The 20,348-nt window shown below is 34.1% G+C and overlaps 1 protein-coding gene across 2 annotated transcripts in view; it reads right to left on the bottom strand.

The window, feature by feature from the left end:
• The window catches only part of LOC132697908 (hemicentin-1), a 732,356-nt gene that overhangs the window by 159,809 nt on the left and 552,199 nt on the right, over positions 1-20,348 (bottom strand). Inside the window, exon 7 of one of the 2 annotated variants that reach the window (XM_060663662.1) lies at positions 4,242-4,517. In XM_060663662.1, the coding sequence (XP_060519645.1) occupies positions 4,242-4,517 (276 nt within the window). The remainder of the gene's footprint in view (positions 1-4,241; positions 4,518-20,348) is intronic. The other variant, XM_060663663.1, reaches the window with a different exon arrangement.

Genomic DNA, 20,348 nt, shown 5'->3' with positions numbered 1-20,348 from the left:
ACCAAAATTGCTAATAACCGAGCCCTTTGGCTAAGAGTTTTGATCAACTAATATTATAACAATAGTCTTAGACAGAAAGATGTGTAATTATTGGAAAAGAACAATAAATAGCAAAGTATTCAAAAAATAGGTATGTGAGGTGTAGATAATATAAGTTATAGGTTTTTGAAATATCTTTCGGAAAACATTATATAATAATTATAATTATAAATATTATAAATAAAAATTATATATATATATATATATATATATATATATATATATATATATATATATATATATATATATATATATATATATATATATATATATATATATATATATATATATATATATATATATATATATATATATATATATATATATATATATATTCTCACGTATTGATTCACGGATGGAAAAATGTGATGACACTATATTCCGGGATATCATCCGTTCGCTCGTTGAACTCCGACTGGAATCCTGCATCCGACTGGAATCCTGCAAATCTTGCATCCGACTGGAATCCTGCAGACGTTTCGCCAAAATCCCACTTGGCATCTTCAATGCTCGCGCTCCGAGTGTTCGAAGTGTTTTCGGAGCGCGAGCATTGAAGATGCCAAGTGGGATTTTGGCGAAACGTCTGCAGGATTCCAGTCGGATGCAAGATTTGCAGGATTCCAGTCGGATGCAGGATTCCAGTCGGAGTTCAACGAGCGAACGGATGATATCCCGGAATATAGTGTCATCATATATATATATATATATATATATATATATATATATATATATATATATATATATATATATATATATATATATATATATATATATATATATATATATATATATATATATATATATATACATAATTTTTTCTGAAAGATATTACAAAAACCTATAACCTATATAGAATTATCCAATTATATTCTTTTAGTTTGAAGATCTTGTATTCTCAAGTCAAATTCGTTGCATATATCTTTTTCGTCGTCTTCAAATAAAGCTAATTTATTATTATAATATTTATTGGTATAGACTATTGTTATTAATAGAAAAATTGAATAATTTCAAATCGAATTCAAACCAAAATTTATAACTATATTTATAATATATGTGTTTTATTCGGCACGGCTTTTTAAGCCATGCTGTATACTTCAAATAATTTTAAATTGTGCATCCTATCAATCTTTATAGTTTTTGAAACCAATGAAATAATGAACCTTGCTATATCGTTGACTCACCCTCTGTGCATAATTATGATTTCCTACGATAATAAACAAGTTTAAAAAACTAATTGCTTTGCTTTGACTCCCGGCTCCACTTGTATAGTAGGTTTGTCTTCACAGTGCGATTCCCACTGTAAAGTCCCCGTCACGTTACCGTTTCGTTACCCACGCGTTGGTAACGGGTGCTGAAACAGTACGTGACGGTCACGTTACTTATACTGGGAACACACGCATACCCCAACACCCACCACTAAAAATATCGTCCCTAAAATTACAGGGTCCTGCACCTCCGTGCCGGAAACTTGATACTCTAAAAACATTAATAAGGAACACTTTGTCGATCACTAAAATTTATCATTTTAAATTGAAAGTCACTCTGAGTGGTAATTTTGGTTAATTTAATTTCACCATTGGGAACAGCAATAGCAAATTTATGTTCCATTCTAAAAAAATGAGTATACCGGAAGTTGGAAGAAAACGTTTGATCGAAATTGATATTTTTTTCATATTTTGTTTGTTAATTGTTAAGAATGCAAATATATGTCAGTTAATTCGGATGATTCATGTGGCGAAAAATATAGAAAAACTTTACGTTTTAAAAATGTGTCCTGCACAAATTTAGATCCTAATTCCTACTGCTTGAAATTAAATCCAGTTTGGAAAAAACCCTAATATTAAAACTAAACTGAAACTAAGCAATTAGTAAAATTAAATAATACCAATATTAGGTAATAGTAATACTTATATTGACATTAAAGGTCACGTTAAATGTAGACAAAATATTTTTGGAAAAAATTACTGCAAAGGAGCATTTACAGAGAGGGGCGGTTAGGGGAAATAATGGAAAAAGTTTCACGTTTTAAAAGCGATTTCAAGATGGAAATCATAATTTCTAAATAGGTCCTAAAATTTGATCCTGAATATTAAAGTTAAATCGAAACGAAACAATTAGTAAAATGAAATAATACCAAAATTGTTATAAATATTAGGTAATATTAATACTTATAATGACACTCAAAGTTACGATGAATGTCCATAAGATATTCTTATTTTCTATTATTTTTGGATGAAATTACTCTAAAGGGGCATAAACTGTCAGCTGGAGGGAGTGGAGCATATTCTAATGTAAATCTAGAAGAGTATACGAGAGTATTGTAAGGCCCCAGTTTCATATCCTTTTAAAGTATTAAAGTGTGCAATCCGCAAAAACCGCGATCTTAAAAGTATTTGATGATATTCTTGATTATAGCAAAGTATTTGACAGAGTATTGACCATAATATTTTGTGTACCAAACATAAATTCTTTGGGTACGATGCTCCTGCAGTATCCTTTCTACGAAATTTCTTACATGGTAGAAGGTAAACAGTATTTTACATCCCTGGCTTCTGTTTTATATTAGTCTCGGCTCGCATCAATTAGCAAATGAATTTCAACTGTATCTTAGTTTTGGTGACACACGAATTTCAATAATTTTAACAACTCCAAATCTCAGTGTGTTTTTATTGGAAATAGCAAAGAAGCCGCTTTCAATAACGCAAATGTATATAATAACAAAGTGATATTAAATCCCTATACTTCGGGCACGACTTTGGACATATTTTTGCATCTATTGTGTGGTTTTTGCATATCGTATAATGATTGTGGACGTGATTTCCGTAATATTTTTCTGTTAAGGTCACTAGTAAGATCGTACTGTTATTGCTTGTTTTACTATTTTCCTCTTTCTTCCATCATTTTTTATCACTACTTATTTTCTCAGTGGGAATGTAAACGATACATTTTTTATATAAAAAATTTGTTATTGTTATTAACTATACTGGGTGGTTAGATATGACTAACTGTAAACTTGACTTCGCCACGCCCATTTACACGTGTTTATGTATTGGCTGCAATAAGAAAAATAAAGGCGTTATTATTATTATTATTATTTGGAATTGGTGTCTTTGTTTTTTCGTATTTTTTAAAATAAAGACCTGTTATTGCTATAATTCTAATTATTAAAGTAGTAAACCACAAGAGTCACAGGATATTTTATTTCGCTGCTTTTACTTCTCCATTACTAGCGGGTCTATATATTTTAACAAATGATTATTCCCTGGTTCCAATTTTTTAATTTCCCTGGACTAGAAAAAGATCGAGAGAAACGGAATAGGAAGCAATAGAGCCTGATTGTGTGTGGTTCAACCGTTGGAGTGTATTTGCGTGAAACTTGGAACCTTTGCAATGAGCAATATCGTCCTTTCGAAGCAGTAGCAACAGGACAGAAGTGCACATAGAATGTGACTTATTAAAATTTAAAAAGATATGTTTATCGAAAGTAAAATAAGAAAGAATTTAATATTTTTGATACATTCATAAAGTCGCCGTATCTTGTTATACATATTCTGAAAATTAAAAACTTTTATAATAAAGAAAACATCATTCTTTTTCGTAAATGAACCTTTTGGTGTGCATGGAAGGGGAGGAGACCCCGTATCATCTGCTCACCGAGTGCCCTGCCTTGACATGGGCAAGATTGGGAGTCTTCGGAACGGCCCTGATCGATCCGGACTCAGTGCACGGTATTGGGCTAAAGGAGTTGCTGACCTTCTACAGGAGGGGCGGCATTCTGGACGCCCTCTAGAGCGGCCTGGGGGCACAACGGGCCCATCTGGTGGCCTAAGTGCTTGGACGCCCGCGAGGGCGCCCCCCTTTAATACCAATACCAATACCAATACAATGAACCTTTTGGTTTTTAATTACCAAGCTTTAGTTTATTTTTGAGTGCATAATCTCTTTTATTTATTTAACTGATTTTCTATCTTTAATGTTTTCCAATATTCAATGTCATATTTTTTTATATCAATATTTTACTGTTTTATTTTTAATTAAAAAAATATTCTGTAGCAAATTATTATAAACTGTAACAACTGGGTTGTTATGCAGTATGGAACTATTTGGGAATTAATCTGCGACAGCTTACTCGCGTCAATTTCGGACTACACAAACTAACCATAATCAATTTAGAGTATTTTAAAATAAGTGGAACAACTTACTATACTTACGGACATTCAAAAAATATCCGATGCTGCTAAATCTGCCCAGCATGTGCCTCGCTATGCACTTGTACCACCCGCTGTGCTCTCGCCTTATTTCGGTAAAGTTGAGAAACCCGTCGGGAGTTTGTTGCACCGACGGATCTCCGTCGTCTTTCTGCCATATTGGTTTGGCCTTGGGATTAGCATCGACGTCACATTTTAGGGACACGGGCATCCCTTCCCGGATCAAAAACCCAAAGCCTGGTTCTCGCGATATGGCGAATGAAGGGGTGTCTGAAACAAATTTTTTCTTACAGCAACCTAAGATTAAAAAGATCGTGATACGGCCACAAGCACGGAATCAGACAGTTCGGAAAGTAATATATTTTGCGATCGCAAGAAATCGATGCAGTTTGTTTTTGTTTGTTATCCTACAATAAAAATTTCTTGCTTGATCCTATCAGAGAAGCACCTACAATCAGAGCAAATCATCTTTTATTTATAATCATGGAAGAGCCGAACTTTGTAGTTTCCATGAATGAGATATATAGCACATAGCAAATGTAGTGAATCTTTATCGTTTTCATCTATTATGTGAAAATAAATATGAAACAAGGTTCATTTTCTAGAAATGATGGTAAAAAAATGACTATTCGGGTGTCAACTACTTTATAATAGTAGTTTTCGAGCATTTTTGTAGCACTTAAAACAAGTGACTACAAGCATTTAAATTTTAATTTTACTAATCATCATTATATTATTAATGCATTTAGTGGATACTGTAAGTCCTTTACCAATGTCTTATAATTCATGTTCTTTAAACACTATATTGCACAAATACTAGGAGATTGTATAACTACCATTGCCTTTATTTTTTCTTTATACAACGTTTCGGTCAGATGTATCACTATTCAAAAGAATACGAGGCTTATATACTAGACAACCTCGTGTGATGGATGTGTTTCTACGGAAGCACACCGGGTTCGGAAGCGTCGAAAACAATATATACTATACTATACTAACGGAGTGTATTACTATACGTGGAAAAACAGAAAAGTACAAATTGCATGGCCCGGTCGTACCGACTCTGGCTCAGCCGATCAAAATCGAACATACAATCAAAAAGCACGTCAACACACTTCATCCCCTAAAAAGGAACTGGCCACCCCGCGCTCCTTCGCCGACTTCGTTTCCGACAATTGGCAATAGATGGCGCTCCGCACATCACCACCACACCGTACACTCCCAACGAATCTTTAAACCATCACAATCGTTCACCTGTGATTGAGTTGAGTGAGGCTAAGCGTGAGGTTGTTCAGCTTGAATTGTCAAAGATTATTCCATTGTTTTTAATGAATGCAGTTCGTTATGTGCGAATAATCCAAGATGCCAAAACAGTTTAATCAATAATATATATTTTGCAGTAACTCTGCCTAACTTAAAAAACAGAAACAAGAATATATTTGTTATATGTAATAGGTAATATATTATATCATAGATAAGTCTGATATTGGATTTTTTAAAATTCGACCATAATTTAAGAGTCATCTTCACACTTGTATTTATTTTAATTTTTAATTCTTGGATGACATAAAATTTGTCCTCTGCTAATTACACAAAAGCGGGAATCTTCCACTGGATGAAGTTGTGATGGTTTAAACTATGTGAATGCTAGTAAGGAGCTTTTTTGTTCTCCGACAAAAATTAAAAGGTATACATGAAAATGAAATGTATGGTGCCTTTCCGGCAAGTAGTACTGAACAGTAATTACTTTTGGAAAGATTTAATACACAGTTCCAAAAATTTTAAAGAAATTATTTAGCAGTCATTCTCTCAAGTCCAACATAAGTCCAAGATTGACCGTTCGCAAGTCCCTCAGAGATCTAGTTGCAATTCAAGGGTTTTTCAATGTCTGGAACCGCATTCCAATTTTCTCTTAAATTAAATTTCTACTATAACTATCATGTATGCTACTATTAAGTACGCTTATCTTTATTTCGCCTTATTGTATATTGGACGCTTGTATCTGTTAGATAATAATAATAATAACAATAATAATAATAATAATAATAATAATAATAATAATAATAAATACAAGTTTTCATGCAGAGTTACCAAAACGAATCTGCCAAGATTGGTACCGATAGTACAGCGTTGTGCCTTGTATGTTCATAAATTTGAACCTTAGCGCCTGATGTATTATACCAGCAACTCTGTTATGTCTGTCGAGGCAGGGTTTAGGCGCTAATAGAGAGCATCAGAAGGTCATCAAGATACTCTCTTTTCTCCACACATACGACATCTATCATTCGGGATGTGTTCACGCAGGATCCCTTTTCCCAACCAAAACTATTGTTCTTGGCCTCCATCGAATACAGAACCTTTCCGGTGTTTATTGAGAAGAGTGGTTAGTTAGTGCTAAACAAAACCATAGTGGGCTTAACGCATGCCCCGAAGATTCCTCTTTTTATTTTTAATGTTCTCACATTGATGACGTTGTCCGGAATGCATAACTATAGTTCTGTATTCCACTGTGTCACGGCAAACTTAAGGAACTGTATGAGTTTGTAGCGTTCCAGTACCAGCGTTTACCAAGATTGCAATGTGATGCCATAGGCTTTCTTATATTCTATATATGCCATATATAGCGAGCTCTTTTCTCGTTTAGAACATTCCATGATTGCGGAGTCGATAATCAGCTGCTCCTTTGTACCCCTTGATCCCTTCCGACACCCTTTCTGCTCCTTACCCAATTTATTATTATTATTATTATTATCGGTCTGAAATTTCTCTGCTTTGCAGGAATTGGCGATGTGATATTGGTAGGGACGAGCTTCCTCCTATCCTACTTCACCTAATCTCAAAAGGTTTCGAACAATGTGATATGTCTGGAGTATTATAGCTTTTTGTGATCCATCAAAGATGTTATTCTGCATGTCCAGTTTCGCCAAGTTTTTCTTGAAATTTTTGTTTTAGCTAGAAAGCCAGGTCTTCATATTTTCGAATTTTCTCAGCTTCCATATATCTCAAATTGTGGGTCAAACGTATGGCAATATCAATGATTGTCCCTTTATTATTATTATTATTATTATTTCTTCTTTCTCAGCTTCTGCAAACTTGTGTAATAGTGAGAAGTGGGAGCCTAAGCTAAAACATCTTCACTCTTCCAGAAATTTACGGGTGATTCGTGTGATGTACAGAATGACGGCTTTCTGCATTATTTTGAATATATTTGGGTTCAATCCTACGGTTTCATTGTTTTCTTGTAGGCCTAAAGGTCGACATTAGCAGATCCGTCTCAATTCAAATTTGAGCTCTCTGTATTTCTGTATTTCCTCTCGTTGATTGTGTTGTAGATTGTGCACATTAGGGGTATCTATGTTATAATAAATACAGTTTTTTTTTATCTGGACAAGTGATATCTGCTTTGTTAGAATGCATGATCCTGTCGGTTACTATTGTAAGGTCGTAACATAATTTGACACCTGCAGATTCCAAAACTGCGAATATTTTTAGTATGGCACCTCTTCTGCTAGAAGATAGTTGCTGTTTCCCAATTTTTGGTGGATTATGTTTGCAACTTGATTGTGACGGTGCGGGTAATCAGTCTGTGAAAGTTTGCTGCATTTCATGGAATTTTCTACAATTATCATCTGTTATTTGAATTTCCAATGATTGCTTAAATGGTTTCTAGTATCGATTACCTGGTTCTGGATCGCAAGAAGGAATGCCTTCGTCTCTGGAAACATATCACCGTATCTCAACCACGCGTTCGACGCATTTTGTGGATCTCAATGTGGTCAAGATTCGTTTGGACCATTTCGTGTTCCTGATGTTCGGCACTATTAAGAATAAAGAGCTGTGTAAGATTTTTCGGAGAGACATATGTCTGCATGGAGATTGGATTCATGTTTTCCTAGATAGAAATATGACCTCAGAGCCTTAATTTGTTTATTTCGCATGTTGCGAATATCGCTAATTCTCCTTCCTCCGTCTGCGCGAGGCAACGTAAGCCGCATTATATTACTATGTGGGCGGTGTTTCCTGGACTTTTTATCGATATCTGTATGACCCGGTAGGATAACTCCAAACGAGTAGGTCAAGATAAGTATTGCAAAGGTTGCCTTAATCACATTCTTACTGCCAAGGTCAGATTTGCATATACTATCAAGTCTGGAGACATATTCTTTCATTAGTGTTTCCTCTATAGTTGCGTGTTCCACTTTCCTCGATTGATGCGTTTAGTGATTTTATACATTTCACGAAGCAAACGATAGAAATAGAGATCTATGGCAATATGGTTTATGGACTACAACAATGACTTTATTAACTGGAAAAAGTTATAGGAAGTACTTAACCAACTGGGCGTTCCAGATTCAAAAGATAGGACGAATCGAGACTTCCACACACAAAGATGTGGGCTCAAAATCCTGGACACTTAGAACTAAAGAACGCAAATATATTGACTGAGATTGATATGAGAACTATGTGGAGTGGAGTGGAGTGGAAGAGTTAATTTTAATCACCAAACTATCATCATTATTCATAAAGAAAGTGATGCAATATTTTGAAAATGTAGCTGCAAGACGAAATGACAATAAAGAGAATCATGAGGATCCTCCCATACACTTCAGGGGGCATGAGAAGTAGAATTTGATGAGGTGGTCTGATTAAATCAAACAAATCACACACCAACTCCTTCATATAGCGTTTTAACAGGCGGAAGATCGAGAAATATGAATGAATAGAGACTTTTTAAAGGAGCCCAAGCTTAAAACCTTTGGATATTTCAACGTGGTCATACTTGAAGGATTTGGCATACTTTGAACAAGTTAATTGTGTACAGTAGCTGCAGCCGAAATTACAAGGAGCTGCAAATACTTTTATAAATATCCGAGAACTTTTGTTTAACATACAAAGACGTTTAAGAGTAAAATTAATTGAGGTAGATGGTATGTTTTATTACTACCAAAAAATGTTATTGTTAAATAGTGGGTTTTTATTATATATATTATAATCACTAGAAGTTTTTAAATCAATAATATGTCATTCAAATAAGTCAAAAACCGACAGACGGCCTAAACAAAAGTACTTTTTCTATAGAAAAATGAACATTCTTTATGTCATGCCAAAGAAGCTATAACTGAAAATATTTATCAATAAAATATAAAAACCTAACTTCAAAACTTTTAACTCTCTCTATTCTAAAAACAAACGACATTGGTATGAGATCAATCATAATAATTTGGTATATATTATTTCCAGTTTTGATATTGCACATTCTTTATACGTCACCATTTATATGACATCTAGCATGAACCGACATTTCATTAAAAAAATGTTTTGTTGCTTAAAGAGTAACAATTTATAGGAATACGTTAGAAATATGTCACTTTCTAAGGTTTATCTTTTAAGCATCAGCGATTTTAATTAATTCCACCCGTAGGGCAGCACAATCCAGAGACGGAAATTCTCGGAGACCCACATTTCATCGGTAACTCAATCGGTTTAATTTTGACAACACTACAAAAACAATTAATTACCCAATTCGTTGCGGTCCGTTCTCGATCCTCGCGCTGCTGTATCTCGAAAGCCCGTTTTCGTTCAACAGCCACTCAATAAACTTGAGCACTGTTCCATCCAGATATCTCGTTAACCGCAAGATCCGCTCGTACATCCTGCTAAATCCGTTTTGTCAGTCAGTTATGTCGAAGTTCTTCTTGTACGAACGTACTCGACAAGAAGCGCTCCGCATAACTAGCTTTTCGGTCTGTCCGGAGAATAACGAACTCGTCAATATTTGATGAGACCGGGGGTTGTGGACGGACGGAGGGAAGAAACGATTTGGGGGCCTCGCGGAACGAATTAAGATGGACGTATTGGTTTAAATTGCATTTCGTACTGTCCGGTTCGGGAATACGATGCAGTACATGCGAGAGTTTAACGCGATGCCCGTTTCAAAAATGATAGGTTGTGGATCGATTCTGGGGAAGATCGTTTTTATTAAATCCGCTTCAATTTTTTTGTCACGTCATTCCCGGGTTGGGCACTACTCACTCACGTTCTCCGGGTCAATCTAACATATTCAACAGCTTCTGGAATGCTAGTAACATTGTTCAAGAGCAAGGAATAAAAATAACAAAGAAAGTTCCGAACGATAGGTCCCTTAAGAAATTAACGCTAAAAAGAGGAAACTCAAATTGGCCCTGAATGTCCAATGATTAACAAATGGCGTGACGTCAATAGAGTCTTTCGTTATCTACTCTTTTTTGAAGTGTGTTAGATTGATCGACTCTTGCTGTTCACGATCACCGGTACCATCCTGTGAATGATTTGTTGAATGAAAACGATTTATTAGAGCACAAAAATCATATTCAAATGTAATGTGAAGGTTGGAAGAAAGGAATGGAATATGAAGGTTTTCAAAAAAAACTGGAAAATACTTTTAAGGTGTCCATCTCTGGATTTTATTACGTATCTAGATTTATTGACTAGTCCAGATTTTCAAAAACATAATTTTTTTCAACTCAGTTTCTCATATTAAATTATTTATTATACTTTAAATAACTATGGAAGGTTCCATTTATTGCCGATACGATAACGATTGTTAAATTTTTCTGTTATTCGTTTAAACCACTATTTTTTATAGGTTTTTGTCGTACTACATATTTTTCAGGGAATAGTTTTCATTTTATTTTATTTTTTTTTATTTTACATTTTACATTTTATTGGAGTTGTAGAAATAAAACAAATTTATAAACTTTTATGCTAACGTTTCGCCAATCATCCTGTTGGCTTTTTCAGAGCTTAAGTTTCAGTTAAGCTCTGAAGAAGCCCACAGAATGATAGCCCCTATGTATGGCGCACAAAGAGTTGTATATTTTAATAGATGGTAGCATTTTGAGACAGAAAATTATCTTCTTAGAACCCTAATGGTCTTTAGTACTTCAGGATTTTCATTGTGTAAAATATTGGGAAATTCACGTACCTACTTTATTACTTATGTATTCTCTTATTATGTGTCCATATCCAAAATTAATGAGCTAATAATAATTTTTGTATCGTTAGGCTTACCAACTATCTTGACTTGATGGAAAGTGTCACTTTAAGACGTCATCTTCGTTACCTACAATCATGACCATGCCGGACGTTTCCGGAATTTTAGTCACGGGTTTGCGAGCATTTAAGATAAGTTTTTAAATTTGTTTTATTTCTATAACTTCAATACAATTTATGAACACAATTTGCTGAAAAATATGTAGATGGACGAAGACCTACAAACGTTTTTTTTTTAAACGAATAACAGAAAAATTTAACAATCGTTGTAGTATCAGCAATAAATGGAACTTTTTATAGCACCGATAACATTGAATCAAGACAGTTACTTGATGAGAGAGGAGAGGAGAGATGGTCAAAAAGGGCAATGGAGTATTATCCACAAAAAAAATAGAAAAGAGGGAAAGCTGCAAATACATGGTTGGATGGAATACATCAATATGTGAGACAGAGAGCTATTAAGGACGAAGAATGGCGCTTATATATATTATAGATTTTTGTCGGAAATATTGATGGTATAATTCATCAGTTGCACCCCTTGCAGTTAAGTAAGGTGTTAAAAAATATGTTCGATAATATTCCCATGTTCAGTTTCATAATGAAGGGTCCGCCCTGTATAATTTGGACGAGAAATTTAAAACAAATTATATTCCGCTTAATATTTCAATTAAATTCAGATCATCATGACGTGACGAAGACAGCCACTATTGTCCGTAAGCTGAATCGTTAGTCTCATACAATGGGATGCGAATTCGCCAAATTCTGTTAATTTAATTAGGTCTTCCCTCACAACTATTACTGTAATTAATTAGTCCCTCGTTTGGACGGTTCCGAAACATTTTAGGTTACAATATTATAATAGTCCTAGTTATTTGAGTGTCCTACGAAATAACGATGAATTGAATGTGTATAGACAACTTGCATGATGTTTTCATTAAGGCAAAGCAAGCCATATTTTTCACATATTATATAGTTTGCTCACAAAAAGTAATACATGAGCTGGACAGACGACGAACCAATGACTGACAATTTTAATTCGTGAACAGTGTTAATTAGAAAGTCGGATTTCATGAAACTGGAGTATTTTTGCATTTAATAATTTACCAAAGAGTAACCTTATATCCGCGGACAGCTAAAGTAAGACTAAACAAAACAGTTATAAGGCTCATAGCTGTGTATAAAAGCCAAGTAACAAAAAAAACAGAACATTGCACACTAGTTAATCTGGGATAAAAATGTACTAGATGAGGTTTACGCAGTAGAGATAGAGGGTGAAATATGGATGAGATGGAAAAACAAGGAATGAAAAGATCGAGATATTATAGGAGTTGTAAATGCCGAATTGCCACGTCCAGAGAACGCATAGGGATAGGATGCCAACACTACATTTTACTTATTCAATCTGAGGAGAAAATTGACAGGGAAGACCAAAAACAAGATGGAGGGTAGAAGCCGAAATGCATGTAGCAAAAATGCGGACAAACCTAACTAACCAACTTTGTCTGCAGGGCTGATTTATGATCATTATTAAGTCGCTATAGTTATAAGGGGTGTTTTTTTTCGATGTATAAAACTTTAATTTGCAATAAAACAACGATGGATTATTCGATTGACACGAATTTTATTTATCCGTGGCATTACATTATAAAATGATTTCTGGCATAAGACCGCCACGGCTGGCGCGGATGTAGTCGGCAATAACACGACGATTGTTTTCTTCCAAATGGTCAAGCGTTTGTGGCTTATCCGCATAGACCAATGACTTTACATAGCCCCACAGAAAGTAGTCTAGCGGTGTTAAATCACAAGATCTTGGAGGCCAATTTACAGGTCCAAAACTTGAAATTAGGCGGCCACCAAACGTGTCTTTCAATAAATCGATTGTGGCACTAGCTGTGTGACATGTTGCGCCGTCTTGTTGAAACCGCATCTCCTGGACAACATGGTTATTCAATTCGGGAATGAAAGAGTTAGTAATCATAGCTCTATACCGATCACCATTGACTGTAACGTTCTGGTCATCATCGTTTTTGAAGAAGTACGGACCAATGATTCCACCAGCCCGTAAAGCGCATCAAGCAGTCAGTTTTTCTGGATGTAACGGTGTTTCGACATACACTTGAGGATTAGTTTCGCTCCAAATGCGGCAGTTTTGTTTGTTGATGTAGCCATTCAACCAGAAGTGCGCTTCATCGCTAAATAAAATTCGCTTATGAAAATCGAGAACAACGACAATCTCGTCTTGGGCCCATTTGCAAGCGTTGTTCAGGCGTGAGTCTATTCATGATGAATTGCCAAACCAAACTGAGAATAAATCACTTGACAGCTGCTAAATCGGTCGCCATCTTGAGCAGTAATGCCAACTTAAAGTTCTATACATCGAAAAAAAACACCCATTATATATATAGTGGCCCAACCTGTAAGTATTAATTTGCTCGATTTATACATATTAAGTAGCGGGTTGCGCCGCATATGTCTAAATGTGGTGTATACTGCACACAAGACAATGCAAGGAGAAAGAAAACTTTACTTGCACCCACGCGCTCGTAATAAATGTCATAAAAAACTCCCCGTACGCCTTCAATATTTATTTATTTGCAACCAGTCAACAGCATAATCTAAATTACAGAAAAAGAAGAAATATTACAGTGAAAACGGATAAGGAACATAGTACATCAAAAAAGTAAAGAAAACAAAACTTTTAATTAAAAATTTATAAATAATTGTAACATTATGCCTTTATGTAAATGTTATGCCCTTTATAGCGAATATGCTTTAGTTTTATATGTCACATTGATCCTTGCATTTGTTGTATGTATGGCAAATTCTATTAATGGCAGACGTTCTGCCGATGTTAGTATGTTAGGTCGTAATAAAAAGCCATAGGTCTTGACTCAATTCTTGCTACAAGAAAATTTCTTTTTTGCACTATGCTTGGAAAGTTAAATTGATAATTGACGATTTACGCTCTAAGCAAGCGATACAAATAAATCCAATATTTGAAGGGGGTACAAGTAAAGCATTGTCATTATTCACTTCAATATCGACAGATGCCAGACTGATCAATAATCTAATCTAAAGCTGTGGGCCATGATGATATAAATATATCATTAATACTTCTTTGCTGTCTATATATTGCCCCATACATTACGCATATAATAAATGAGTGTATCTTAAATTCGTACTTTCCGTCGACATGGAAGCGGGCACAAGTCATCCCCTTACCGAAAATAAACAATGCAAGCGAATTTAGTCACCTGCGGTCAATTAGCATATTGCTTGTTCTATCTAAAGTACTTAAAAGAATTATGAACGATCAAATGGTAAACTTTTAAAATTCTAATCATATTCTACCAGAGAAACAGTCTGCTTTTAGACCTAATCATAATTGTGAGAGTGCCATGCTGGACATCACTGATGACATTTTTAGAGCGATTGACGATGGAAAGATAACGGCTTTAATATTGTTGGATTTCAGTAAGACATTTGATATGATAAATCATTCCATTCTCTTGGCCATTCTCCATTACATTGATTTCTCCGAAGGTGCTCGAAAGTTTCTGTGTTCCTTTTTGTCAGGTCGGACACAACGGGTTGTCTACAATCAGCAGCAGTCATCGTTCCTAGGTGTTCGCATGGGTGTTCCACAAGGCAGCATTCTTGGTCCCTTGTTGTACACTATTTTTACTTTTAACTTTATTGGAGCCCTCCACCAATGGAACTGTCATTTTTATGCGGGTGACCCTCAAATTTACTACTCATAATACTGATTTATCAAATTTTTTTAACATTGCAACTGATCACCTCCTAAAGCTTAACCCTAATAAATCTTCAGTAATACTCTTTGGAAATGATAATCATTTAACCCATGCAAAGTATAACATAACAATTAAACTTAATAACATAAAATTGCCACTCTCTGAGTCATGCAAAAGCTTGGGTCTCACTCTTGATTCGCAGTTGCGTTTCAGAGAACATATTACTAATAAACTAAGGGTTGCCTATGCTAATTTAAAATTAATTTATGGCAATAGACATGTACTTTGTCAGGGAACTTGTAAGTTGCTGTGTGAATCACTTGTTCTGTCACAATTTAATCACTGCAGTGCTGTGTACGGACCGTGCCTGGATGCGTCCCATCGTTACCGTGTCCAGAAGGTTCAAAACTCCTATCTAAAGCTAATTTATGGGGTAAGGAGGAGAGATCATATCTCCCCGTACCTTGCTGCGTCGGGTTGGCTTAATATGCACCTTCAATACAAATTACGAATGAGTTCTCTTTATTTCAACAGTCTTAAAACAAAATTACCTTTTTATCTTTGCAGAAAAATTACTCTTAACATATCAATACACAATTTGAATCTGCGTGAAAGACACCGACTAATTATACCCCGTCACCGCAAAGAATTATTTAAAAGATCATATTCCTATAATATAGCCATTTGCTTAAACTCTATTACTAATTTTAATATTAATCAGTCCAATTCAACGTTTAGGAATAATTTCAAAAAGCAGTTGTTACGTACGCACTAATAGTAACCTCTTCTACAAAGCATGGGCCCCTTTCCTTTCCTTCCCTCTCCATTTCTTCTCTTTTCTTTTCTTTAGAATTATGTGTATCTACGTTTGGCGCTTTCAAATAAATTCTATGAAATTTTTTATTATTATATTTTCGCTGTTAAATTAAGGCCTGAACAGTATCTAGAACTTCTAGATGGCTGCTCTAACAAGCCCTATTGTTGACCATTATTTCACTTATTTAACTTTGGTTATGTAATTATTTCTATGTAACTTTGATGGTTATAACAATAAATGTATTATTATTATTATTATTATTATTATTATTAATATTGTCTCTGGTCGTTACAGGTGTTCTGATTTTTATCATGAATAACGAAAATCGTATATTCCGTTGTTAATGTATTGTGCAATTATACATTAATTATGATCAACCGTAAACGTATCGTGAAAAACAGCTAATACCAAAATTTGCAAATAATCACTATAACGCGTTTTAGAAAACCGGCTGCGGATAACGTTAATATCGACACGTTTCCTAAGTGAACGGAAGTAGTAACCGTATATTTAATATTTAATGCCGCAGAGTAAGACTCCTAAGGGATTACCCTTTAATATAAACATGTTAAAGGTTAAAATCCGCATTAGCTTGTATCGGCGCATAGATCCACTTAGCCTGAGATTGCGGGCCGCCCTTTACAACGGATATCTCGCGAGTGCATTCGTTCATAAATTATGCGTTCCGATCTTAAAGGTTTTGCCGCAAAAGCTTGGCGCGAATTATTTGTCAGAAAATGGCGGAGATAGTAAGTCCCAGGAATTTCCGAGCACGGAGCTTTTTAAAGTTTAGTTACCAGTTGTATTTTACTTACGAATTGGATACTTAATAATAGAAACCCGATCTCAACGTTTAAGACAAAAATATTTTTTATTATTATCGCAAAGATCCTTTATGGCGTCAATTTACTTCAATTCTAGTGGCCGAAGGTTTAGGAACTTGTCTAAGTTTAATTTAAAAAAAACACCTAATATATACACATACAAAGTAACTGGTGGCAGATGTGGGGTCAAAATTCGAATTATCTTCTAGAAGAAAACGCTGAATTTAATTTTAAAAGTTTTCAGATAGTCGCATTCAAATTAAAACCAGACAACGAAATTATGTAAAAAATTATCATTAACTTAAGAACTAAGATTTAATGTTTGTTTTTATAATTTTTTAAAATATGACCTAAATAAAGTTAATATAAAATCAAAAGTAACATATAAAGACTTTTTAATTATTTAACATGGGTATGGTATATTCCAAGATATTTCGCGCAAATTATTTGGCAAATCGCGGAATTTATTTAGCAGTTATATAATATATAATTGAAACCAGAAATTCAGTTTTCAATTGCCAAATTTAAGAAAAAAAATTATTAATGCCTCAAAGATATTTTCGTTGGCTTGTTGATAAGACGTTAGGTTATCGCAATTCCAGTGGCCGAAGGCGTTTTAATTATGTACAAAATATTATTATTTACGAACAGTTTTAACAAGATACAAGTGTTCACGTAAAAATTCAAGTATATTATTTATTTAAAGCCGTAATTGTAAGCTTACAAAAGGCGAAATCTTAGGCTTACGATTACTCACGTTTAACTATATATAAGATGTACTATATGTAAAATATGTAAAAAAAATAGAAATTTTAACGAAAAGCGAGATTAACGATGTAAAGATTAGCGTTAGCATTTTATTCATTATTAAATAAAAGGAGAGGCCCACTGGCGCACTGAGTTGCGAGCAAAGAGCGTTTGAGCTCTCTACGAAAGGCTTTAAGGGTTAGATCTTTAAGAAAAGGTGGGAAATTATTATATATTAGTATAAAACTATTTCGAAATCAGGTTATTTGATAACGAGGAATAGCAAAATTTTTAAAATTGTTAAACCAAAGTATGAAGTAATCTGCGGACAAACAACGCCAGATGATACTGATAAATGTTTTCAGTTCGGAGCAAAAGAATGGGGTATATTTTTTGGGACACTTTGCCTTATCTTCGAACCCTGGAAATAAACCTACAACAAGCATCTTGAAGCTTTCGTAACTATTCTTAGTACATCATGGCAAGGGTAATTCACAATATTTTCAAATTTAATGACGACAGGACTAAGGATTCACATAGTTTTTGGGAAATTTAAAATTGTAAATTCTTATATTTTTATATGGTGATAGTAGAGCAAGATATGCCTTTTGCCATAGCGAAGAAATATGGGCTTCGAAGCGCAAGTCATTCTTAAGCATTAAGCTAAAGTTTTTTACTTTTCTTATAATCATGATTTTTTTGACGATCTATAAATAGGGCAAAGTTATAATTTAGGAAAGTCTTTCTATTTTTTATTATTTATTATTAGCTATACTTCATATTTTCAGTTACCAAATATCAAAGTATGGGGAAACATATGTCATCTATCATCTTAAACATACTTTCGGTGATTTTGTTGATAAGAGGTTAACTTATCACAATTAAAGTGCTCGAACTCATCTTTATAACAAAGGACTAAAAATTTGTTTGTGTATAATCTGCTTAAAACAAAAAAAATAGAACCTATAAAGAAGTTATCTGGCACAATATTACCTTTAGAACTACAAAGCAATTTGTGGCAGATGTGGGGATAAAATGTGGGGTTATGCAATTCATGTTTCTGTTATGAGTTTAGCAAATTATGTAAAATAAGTATAGATGGATTAAAGAAAATTAATGACAAAGAATAATAATAATAAAAAATAAACAATGTATAATTCGGACTAATTTTTGTCCAACTTCCATTGTCTAAAACTGTCACTATTTTTTGGCTACAAAAAATCAGTAGCAGTTGGATAGTGATTATTAACTTAAATTAAAATTATTCTTTGATAATTTAAGCATGAGCTAAAATTAATGTGTATCGGCATGGAAATGAAAAAGGCGATACGGTACATTATATTGTTTTGCAACTAAAAGGCATATTTTTTTAATGGTCTGATACCCATATTGGTGAATAATAAAGACCTGAGTCGTGGCTAAGATTGTTAGGTTAGATATAGATTTCTACTAGGAATTCTTAGATTTTTCTTTGGTAGAAGAATTGAATACATGTAAGAACTTTAGTTTTATCGAATAAGATTTGATGTGCGACTTCACGATTACGTTAACTGCTGATAACCATTTTTTGCTATATATGCATGGAATACTGTAAACTACTGGTATTTCAAACAGAATTTTGTCTGGCGGATGTTGAGAGATTTTTGAACAAATGGTAAACCTGGTTTTAACGTTATATTTAAAAAAAAAATGATATGTTGTCGGTGGTGTTTTGAATGTAAGGAAGAATAACGGTAGTAAGTGTAGGGTGGCTTTGAGGCTCATTTTCTATGCAAGGTAGTAGTGAGGTGTATTTTTTAATAGAATGCTTCGTAATTCTAATGTGGAAATTATTTGAGAGAAGAGCAGATGTAAGGTGTTTTAATTATTAGTTCAGTCGGGTTGGAATAGTATTATGATACTGTAAACAAGAGGGATGATAACCTATAAGTTTTCGGTCGGATGGTGATGTGACAATGTAAAGAGGGATTCTACGTCGAAACTAACCAGAATCTAATGTTCAGTGAAATGAATGAAGTACTAAACTATCAGTTTTCCCTGTATAGGGTTTTAATATAGAAGCTAGATATTTTGCTACAGAATATGTTGGTGCCGACAATAAGTCGAAGGTTTGACTTGACTTGACGACGAATTCAGGAGGGGTGATAAACATTTTTACCGATAGAAAAGAGGCTTTAATAATAAATTTAAGTTTGAATTTCATAGATGACGTAGGATCTTTTTTAAGTTGACGATAGGACTTGTCTCTAAAAATGTCTTGCATTTTTTGTTCAATTTAGTCAGTTATCTTCATGACCACCATAGCATTTCCTTTATCTGTTTTTAGGATTACGATATCAAGATTAGATTTCAAGTGTTTGGTAGTTGAAAAGAGTTTGAGGGTTTCACTAGATGTTAGTTTTTCGAATTTTTGAATGTGATTCTGGGTAGAAAATAAATGTAGATTTTAAACTTTATCATGTGTATATTTGAAAGAGTTTCGAATTCGGATGGGAACGAAATGAGGTAGCAATTTCAAGATGCAGAGACAGAAGAGTCTATTTCTTAACGGATATGATAAATTCCTTCTCGAAGTAAAGCAAAACTAGATTTGCGAAGAATTTTAGAAGGATATGAAGTTTTGACATGACGGGTGTTTTAAGAAAATTAGGGGTAACGTTAAGGTCTCCACAACGTAGCCAAATAAAGTCAGTATAGAGATTAATGTCATCAGTTTCAGTCGGTGATTTTCCAACTGTCTGTCTTTTGCGCTTGATGTACTCTCCATAAAGACCTGTTAATTTTTCAAGGAACTTCCACGGGCCACTGTAATACTATTTACAAATCTGCTTGATGCTTTCTGTGTCGGTTGTTAAGAGATAATTATTATTAATTGAAAATTAGTCCCAACAGAGAGTTATTCTGTTTACAGAAAACTTACGCA

This window comes from Cylas formicarius, unplaced genomic scaffold, assembly GCF_029955315.1.
Source record: "Cylas formicarius isolate icCylForm1 unplaced genomic scaffold, icCylForm1.1 PGA_scaffold_2__14_contigs__length_35257938, whole genome shotgun sequence".
Classification (NCBI taxonomy): domain Eukaryota; kingdom Metazoa; phylum Arthropoda; class Insecta; order Coleoptera; family Brentidae; genus Cylas; species Cylas formicarius.
This window is presented reverse-complemented; position numbering and strand designations above follow the sequence as displayed.